Source organism: Phascolarctos cinereus, unplaced genomic scaffold, assembly GCF_003287225.1.
Source record: "Phascolarctos cinereus isolate Bilbo 61053 unplaced genomic scaffold, phaCin_HiC Scaffold_3;HRSCAF=262, whole genome shotgun sequence".
Classification (NCBI taxonomy): domain Eukaryota; kingdom Metazoa; phylum Chordata; class Mammalia; order Diprotodontia; family Phascolarctidae; genus Phascolarctos; species Phascolarctos cinereus.
The window spans coordinates 42,639,740-42,649,121 of record NW_027555736.1 but is presented as its reverse complement, the minus strand read 5'-3'; the positions used below and the strand labels follow the sequence as shown (position 1 = coordinate 42,649,121).

At 36.9% G+C, this 9,382-nt stretch overlaps 1 protein-coding gene across 1 annotated transcript; it reads right to left on the bottom strand.

Moving 5' to 3' along the window:
• Positions 1-5,168: 5,168 nt before the first annotated feature.
• Positions 5,169-6,108, bottom strand: LOC110213990 (olfactory receptor 6C75-like). Its single transcript, XM_078150613.1, is given in 3 exon segments — positions 5,169-5,287; positions 5,290-5,388; positions 5,391-6,108. Coding segments are annotated over 3 exon segments (936 nt in total).
• Between the last annotated feature and the right edge of the window lie 3,274 nt (positions 6,109-9,382).

The following is a 9,382-nucleotide window of genomic DNA, read 5'->3' as shown; positions in this document are numbered from 1 at the left end:
GAGTTCAAATCTGGCCTCAAACACTAGCTGTGTGGCCCTGGGTAAGTCACCTAACCCTGTTTGACTCAGTTCCTCATCTGTAAAATGAACTGGATTAGGAAATGACAAACATCTCTAATACCTTTGCCAAGAAAACCCCAGATGGGGTCATGAAGAGGACACAATTGAGATGAGTCAACAGCAGCAACAACAATGAGAATAGATATGATATTTCATATACATAGCCGTAACTCCTTCAGTGAGGGGCATGAAAGATACTTCATCATTTATTCTCTAACACCAGATTTTAAAAGAATAATGAGTAGCCCTTGGTTACAGCATAGCCAAGGCAAATTTCCTTTTTTAAAAATTTCTGCAACCACATGGGACAAACTATTGGAGACTCTAAATCTGAACTCTTTACATCAAAAATCTCTCAAATGGATTAGAGAAATCAAATTCTCTTAAACCCTTTGGGAAAACAGGATCAAAATTATGGCAGTGGGATTTGAGGTTATGGGAAAAGGTAAGACAGGGTATTGAAACTGTGTAGATTAATATATCTAGAGAGCTGACCTTTAACTAATTGATGCATTGCCAGCAGATGACTGAGACCAAACTTGGTCAGCTAGAGTCTCTTAAAAAAGGAAAATAGTAATACATATTGGAATACTAATATAGCAGGTATAAAATTTAATAGGACTGTTCTGTTGCTCTCATAATCCATCTTTTTGTCTTTCTGGAATATGAGCCTGAAGGTAGGATATCAGAAATAACCTCAAAGTCTGTGAACATGAAGCATACACCTCCTCAACCAGGGAAAAGATGCCCTTTTAGAAATGAAGGAAGTTTTCATTCTGCTGCGGTTAGGACAAAGGGTATGAACCCTCAGGTGGGACATGTAATAGCAAAATTTGTTCATCATAGGTCATAGTAATGGACACCAAAGAAACAGTGCTGAAAACAAAAACCAGTTCATTATTGTGGCCCACAGCAAACATAGGACAAAGAAGTTGGCTGAGTGATTTAAAAAAAAAAGCCTTCCTTGATTGCCACTGTCTTCTACAATTCGTTTTCTATTTTTAATCATTCAAAATATGCCTTCTCCATCTCACTTCCCTTCACTAACTGAGAATACAAAAAAAATGATCAACATGCATAATCAATTAAATAAGCTTCTACTTTGTTTATGTCTAAAATAATATTTATCTTATTCAGCATTCTAAATCCTTCACCACTCTATCAGGAGATACAAGGTAGCACATTTCCTCCTTAGTACTCTAGGATTTGGAGTGATGATTACTCTGATAAGACATCAGCAGAACAGTCTTCCATTTATAGTTATATACCATAACTTGTTCATCTATTTCCAAATGTATGGCCAACCCCAACAGATTCCCATTCTTTGCCACCTGAAAGAGCTATAAATATTTTTATTCATCCTTAGAGTTTGTTTTGCATAGGATATATTCTTCCTTTAATCTATGCTCCCTCAAATTCTACTTCCCTTGTTCTCTCCTTTCTCTACTATTTCCCTTTTGATTGAAATGTATTTCTGTACCCAACTGTAGTGTGTACATATGTGTATATGTGTTAGTCTACCTCCTTTTGACCAGAATGAGGTTCCAGTATTAGCAGCCCCACCCCAAACTTCTCCTTCTTGTTTATATGGATGTCTACTTTAACACCTTGGTTATGTGATATAATTTTCCCTAACCTTCCTTTCTTTTCTCTCCCTGACTCCCCTACCAGTGTATTCCTCTTTCCTTCTCCTTCCATTCTTTTCTTAAGATCAAGACATTAACAGAAACATTTCTTGGCCTTCTGTTTAATTAAGTCACTCTCTATGACCCGCGATGATAATAGGGTTCAGAGGGGCCATATGTATCATGTCCCATATTTGAATTTAAGCTGTTTAACATTGTTAAACATTGTTCATTCCTGTTTACTTTTTAATGTTTCTATTTATTTACTCCTCTATTTGAGCCTCAAAGTTTCTATCTAGTGCCAGTTTTTTCATCAGGAATAATTGAAAGTCCTCTATTTCCTCAAAGATCTATTTTTCCCTCATAGGCTTATATTCAATTTTGCTTGGTAAGTTATCAGGAAACAGACCCTCTTGAAGGTTATAATGCTGTAGTAATGAAGAGGGTTACAGATAAATCAATCAAGGGACAATACAATGAGAAGCAGGAAACCTGTTGATGCCAAAAAAAAAATGAAGACAAAGAATTATGTGAGGCATGCTGCCAAAAAGATTGTATACCAGAGAGAAATCTGGCAAGCACCTTGGGGACAATGGCTGCTACACAGCAACCTTCTGGAAGAGAGAGAGTGCTGACAAAATATATATTTGTATGTGTGTTGTCTTCTCCATTAGATTGTAAGCTCCTTGAGGGCAGGGATTATCTTTTGCCTCTTTTGTATTCCCACTGCTTAGCATAACACCTGGAACATAATAAGAGATTAAAAAATGTATATTGCTTAATTGTTTGATTTTAGAGAGAGGGAAACTGTGACCCAGAGAGGTTAATGACTTGCCCAAGATCACACAGGTAGTGATTCATAAAACAGGATTTGAACCCAGGTCCTCTGTCTCAAAATCCAGCATGTTTTCCATTGTATCTTGTTGCCTCTTTATTTGTTTATTGAAAAGGTAGACATGCTTTGTATGGCTTTAAAGAGGAAAATTAGATGGAAGTTTCATACGAGGCTATTTCCAAATTATTTCTAAATCTCAACTGAACTGAACTACATGTTAGACTGGATAATCATGTTGACAGGGAGTGGATGGAGATACATTTTTACTTAAACCCATATGCATCCTTTTTATAATCCCTCCAGGCACATCACCCATTGTATGATGCTTTATGTTTATTGTTTGTTTAACATCCTTCCCTTCTGGGGAGATGGCTTTCTATTTCGTTGTGATTAAGCTTTTGAAGAACCTTCTGTTTAGTAGACCAGCATTACAAGAGGAATACTAAGTGGTTTCAGAGAAAATTCATCCTCTCAAGTCTTTATTTACTCTGAATGAGAAACAGTTAATCTAAGTCTCTCTGTCTAGTCCCATAAAGTACACTAACATTTCTTTTGTATCTATACCCCTAAAGGTTTTCCCATAGCTTGGTCTCTAATTCTCAGGTCAGAGAATACTTCCAGGTTTTCTGTCAACCATATGTACCATCATTAGGCTCCTCAGTTGACAGTAAACACATAACAGCAAAATTTCCCTGATTGAGTAAGAAGACACATCCCATTTTTTCTTTTTTTTCTTTTTTTTAAGGCAATTGGGGTTAGATGACTTGCCCAGGGTCACACAGCTAGTAAGTGTCAAGTGTTGGGTCTGAGGCTGGATTTGAACTCAGGTGCTCCTGACTTCAGGGCTGGTGCTGTATCCACTGTGCCCCCTCGCTGCTCCAGACATATACCATTTAGGCCACCTCTGTTTTAGGTAAGAAGTCCAAAGACTACTTGGCCCATACTTAGTGAATATGAGTTGTGAATAGTGCAGTAGATGGAGTGTTGGTTATGGCATCAGGAATATCTGGATTCATATTCTGCCTCTGACTCTGACTAGCTGTTCAAAACAAGTCACTAAGCCTGTCTCTACCTCAGTTTCCTTATCTGCAAAAATGAGGATAATTGTACCTATTATACCAAATCCTAGAGTTCTCATAATACTCAAATGAGATCATTTATGCAGAGTGCTTTGCAAACATTAATGTGCTCTATAAATCTTAGTAATGTTAGATGAGTTAATATCAGTTGCACTATAAAATAGAGAAGTTGAACTTCTGAGGTCCATTCCAGCTAACACTATGTGACCCTGGGATTTCTATTTAACATAAGGCACTTTTATCTTTATTTAAACAGTATTTTATTTTTCCCAGTTATATATACAGATGATTCTTAGCATTTATTTTACAAGATTTTCTGTTCCAATTTTTCTCTATTTCTCCCTTCCCTTCCCTCTTCTTACAATGGTAAGCAATTTGATACAGGTTATATATGTGCAATTATGTAAAATGTAGTTCTACATTAGTCACAGCTGTGAAAGAAATAGATCAAAATAAGAAAAACACAAAAAAGACTAAGTGAAAATAAATCATGCTATGACCTGCATTTAGAATCCCTCAGTTCTTTATCTGGATGTGGATAGCATTTTCTATCATGAGTCCTTTGTAATTATCTGGATCATTTTGTTGCTGAGAGAAACTGTCTTTCATAGCTGCTCTTCACACAGTGTTGATGATAGTGTGTACGATGTTTTCCTGCTTCTGCTCATTTCACTTTGCATCAGTTTGTATAAGTCCTTCCAGGTTTTTTCTGAAATCTGCCTGAGCATCATTTATTGCACAATAATATTCCATTTTATTCATATAATACAACATGTTGAACCATTCCCCAGTTGCCAAGGCATCCCCTCAGTTTCTAATGCTTTGCCATCAGAAACAGGGCTACTGTATATATTTTTTTCACAGGTAGGCCCTTTTCCTTTTTCATGATCTCTTTGGCATATAGACCTAGTAGTGGTATTGCTGGATCAAAGGGTATGCACAGTTTGGTTGCCCTTTCAGCATGGTTCCAAAGTGCTCTCCAAAACAGTTGGATCAGTTTACAACTCCACCAATAGTACATTAGTGTCCCAATTTTCCCAGTTCTCTCCAATATTTATCATTTTCCTTCTTTTGTCATTTCAGCCAATCTGAGGTATAAAGTGGGTACCCCAGAGTTGTTTTAATTTACATTTCTCTAATCAAAAGTGATTTAAAGCACTTCTTCATATGACTATAGATAGCTTTGATTTCTTCGTCTGAAAATTGCCTGTTCATATTCTTTGACCATTTATCAATTAGAGAACAGCTTGCATTGTTACGAATTTGACTCTATTCTTCATATATTTGCGAAATGAGACCTTTATCAGAGATACTTGCTTTAAAAATTAAGGTGATTTTATTTCATTAGACGTGACCAGGGACAGTTAAGTGGCGCAGTGGATAGAGCTCTGGCCTTGGAGTCAGGAGGATCTGAGCTCAAATCTGGCCTCATACACTTGACACTTACTAGCTGTGTGACCCTGGGCAAGTCACTTAACCCTGATTGCTTCACCAAAAAAACAAAAAAAAATTAATGGAGTTTATGGAGGATTAGCTAAAATAATTTGTCTTCCAACTTTAAGGTATTGACTATCTCAACAATTTCATCTTGTAAATAACGTCTCTCAAAGCCAGTCTGAACTGCTTATTTCGTAAAGTATAAATGAAGGGGTTCAGTACAGGGGTAATTACAGTGTTCATGAGAGCCCCTCTCTGTTGGTGTCTAATCTGTTGGCTTGATTGGGTTTTATATACATAAAAATACAACTGCCATACATTAGAAAGAGGACAATGAGGTGAGAGGAACAGTGGAGAAAGCTTTCTGGCACTCCTTGGCTGATGGGAGTTGCATTATTGTGATTGTAATATTGATATAACATATGATTAGGACAACAAGGGAGGACAGAATGATACACAGAGCAAGAAAAAAAGCCAATGATTCAATGACACTTGTGTCAGAGCTTGTGAGTTGTGTCAGAGGACCAAGATCACATAAGAAATGTTTGATGATATTTGGGCCACAGAAGGATAACTGAGACACTTTTATAACCACACTAGTTGTTACAATGACTCCCATAGTGCAACACAACAGGATCAAAAAGAAACAGACCCTCATTGTCATGATCCTGGGATAATGCAAAGGGTTGCAAATTGCCATGTATCGATCCATAGACATCACAGCCATGAGGAAGAAGCCTGTGACCCCAAGAGAAATAAAGACAAAGGCTTGAGTGAGGCAGGCAGCAAAGGAAATGGTTTGCATACCTGAGAGAAAGATTGCCAGCAATTTGGGAATAATACTTGTTGTAAAACAGCATTCCAGGAAAGAGAAACCACTGAGAAAAAGGTACATTGGTATTTGCAGGCGATGGTCCATACACATGATCGTGATGATGACTGTATTTCCTATGACAGACACAAGATATAACAGTAGAAGGACCACAAAGAGGAGTTTCCTAAGGTGCTGAACAGCAGGAAATCCCTCTAAGATGAATTCTTCAACATTTGTCTTATTTCCCATTTTCACCATCTTATATCTAAAAAACAGAAAGGACCTTTTGGTTCAGCATATATTTAATTTCCCCAAATTGTGTGCATTGGACTATACTAGGTACAAGTGTGCACAGGTTTATTGCTATTCAGTCTTTGGTCTCAAAAAGCTTATAATTGAAGAGGGATCTTTAAAGTGCCATTCTCATTGCACGGGGCAACTAATATGCATCATGCATGAAAGTAGTTGGGCTACTTAAATTGGGTGATGGGGTGGAAAATATGCTCAAAAAATTTATGCAGTTGAACAAGTATTAAGTTTTCAGGCATAGTCAGATAGGGTGCCTTGAGAGATTCAATGTAGGAATTACCCTTCCTATTTGGGGGAAGGGAGTGGGAGAAGGAGATAAGGCTGCCAACATGGATGAGCAGCATTGCAATTGAGGTGAACCTTGAAGGAATATGAAACATACACACACACACACACACACACACACACACACACACACACACACACAAACACACACATTAAGAATCTCTGCACTAGGACAAAAAGAGAGTATATGGGATGAGGTTGTTCTAGCCATGGGGGATAGAAGGAATAAATGTCTAAACATAGGAAGGTATAGGATGAAATCAGTAGTATGACATAGGGATCAGCCAATAAATTAATAAGCATTTATTAAGCACCTACCATGTGCCAGGTACTGTACAAAACACTGAGGACACAAAGAAAGGCAAAAGACAGTCCTTGACATCAGGAGTATAATAAGTAAAAACCTCTTTGGCAATCTGTAGAAGAGTACAAAGGGGCATCTTATGAAATCATAGGATAAAGGTTTATTGGAGCAAAACCAGGACTCAAATCTAAATAAAGAGTTTCCAATTCATTGAATCCATTTGTGTATCTTCAGACCGGATGCTTTTATATACATGGGGATAGTTTGTCTCATGTAAATTAATAAATCTAATCTGATTTAATCCAACAAACATTTATTAAGTACTCACTGTATGCAATGCACTGAAGATACAAAGATAAAATAAAAAACAATTCCTGCCCTCAGAGAGATTACATTCTACTGAGGGGTTACTATATATAAACTGATAAGTTATCTAAACCACGAAGATAAAAATGAGTATACCCCTATCTTAAATTTCATTATTTCAATATTTAGTTTTTAAAATGATCTGTGTGCTTATAAGTTTGATTGGTGATAAATTCATGTGTAAAATATTTATTCAATTAATGTTTGGATAATGAACCTGATATTTCATTATAGCTATGCATCTGTCATGTGAGCATCAACCCAGCTAGTAGTGACGCACATTACCAGAATTCACTGACTATGGCAATGAAACTTTGACAGATTGTGGTTGGCAACTAGGTGACTTAGATTGATTACTGAATCTTTAGTCAGGAAGACCTGAATGCAAATGTGATCTTAAATCCTTAATAGATGTGTGCTCCTGGATGAATCACTTAACCTCTGCCTCAGTTTCCTCACCTGTAAAATGGGAATACTAATAGCACCTGCCTCCTAGGGCTGTTGTGAGGATTAAATGGGAACATTTGTAAAGAGCTTTGAAATGTTAAAGCTTATAACAAATGCAAGCTAGAAATACATTAAATAATAATACTTAGCGTGTCACAGAGATCTCACAATGTTCAAAAATATATTTTTTATTATATCAGCCAATTCACAAATATTTCTTAAGTGTCTACTATGTTACAAATACTCTGATAGGTGCTGGGGTCACAAATACAAAAGAATAAATATGAAAGTAACAATAGATTTTTTAAAAAATGCTTTCATGAAATAATAAAATTCAATTTCATTTGGTCTTTCAAAACTATGTGGGTGGGCTAGAAAGGTACCATTCCCTTCTCTCCCCCTTTTAAACAATTAAGGAGCTGGAGTTCATACAGAATAATTCATTCGCCTAGGATCAGGGAGCTAATGTATAGAATGTTAGACACACAGTCAGGAAGACTCAGTTCAAATTTGCTCACAGCTACTTGCTGTAGTAACCTTGTGCAAGTCACTCAACCTCTGTCTCAGTTTCCTTATCTGTAATATGGGAATAACAATAATACCTATCTCCTAGTTCTAAGTGTAAAATGAGATAACATTTGTAAAGCACTTCACAATTAAAGCACTAAATGAATGTTGTTGTAATCACTATTATTATTATTCCATGTATATCCTAAGCAAGAGGAATTAAGATCAGAAAACCAAAATGACCACACCTCCTTTAGGTAAATGTGCAGGGGGATGGAACTTCTTAAGTCCGCACAGGGTTTTTCTTTGGCATATCTTTAGTCTCCGCAGTTATTAAGTTCATCAGATACATTATAGAGAAACCTTTTATGATCTGGCTTTAACTCTCTGGAAGGAATGAAGAAGTGGATAGTCATTGTTATGTACTGGGGAGAACCACTGAAATATAGAGATTGAAGGGAGCTTTACTTATCAAAGCCTTCCTTGTTTCATGATGGGAAATTCAGCAGTTAAGTGACTTGTCCAAAGGCACACAGCTTGTTAATTGCACAGCTGCCAGAAGAACCCAACTTGACTCCCAGTCTAGCGTCCCCTGCCCACACCGCCCCCATTACATATCCATCATGGCTACCCTGATTGCATAGATTCTGGCTCTGAATGTCGCACCAAATGAAAGTGTAATTTTAAGAGGACAAGTGTAAACAGACAACTGCTAATGTCTTCCCTCTGAGATTACTTTCCATTTACATGGTATATATGCTGTATACGCATAGTTATTTGCACATTGTCTCCCCCATTAGGATATGAGCCCCTCGAGAGACTGTTTTTTGCCTTTCCTTTTACCCGCAGTGTTTAGCACCATGCATAGTACACAATAAATACTTATTAAATGTTTGTTGACTGACTTACTGAATGAATTATTAACAAAAAATTAAAATAAAACTGATATTGGAGTTGATATGCAGATTCAGATGCCTTGTAGTATTTCTCTTCTGACTTAGTTTGCCTGATAGTTTTCAATTTTCTTTACATTTTTCTCTTCTCCCCAAGCAGTAGTAACCTTTGTCTCTTTTTTGTTTTGTTTTGTTTTGTTCAGATCTCCTTTTCTCAACTTTACCTTCAGCCATCTTACATTAAATATTAGGTTGAGTTGTCCTCTGTGTAGAAACAAAGCTGTTTGGAACAAATTGGTTTGGGCTCCATTCTCTCAACAGGCTGTCTAATCTACCATCATTCATTACACCCATTATTCCTTGCCTGTGAAGCCCTTGGAGTAGCTAGGAGGCTCAATCGATAGAGCACCAGATCTAGAGT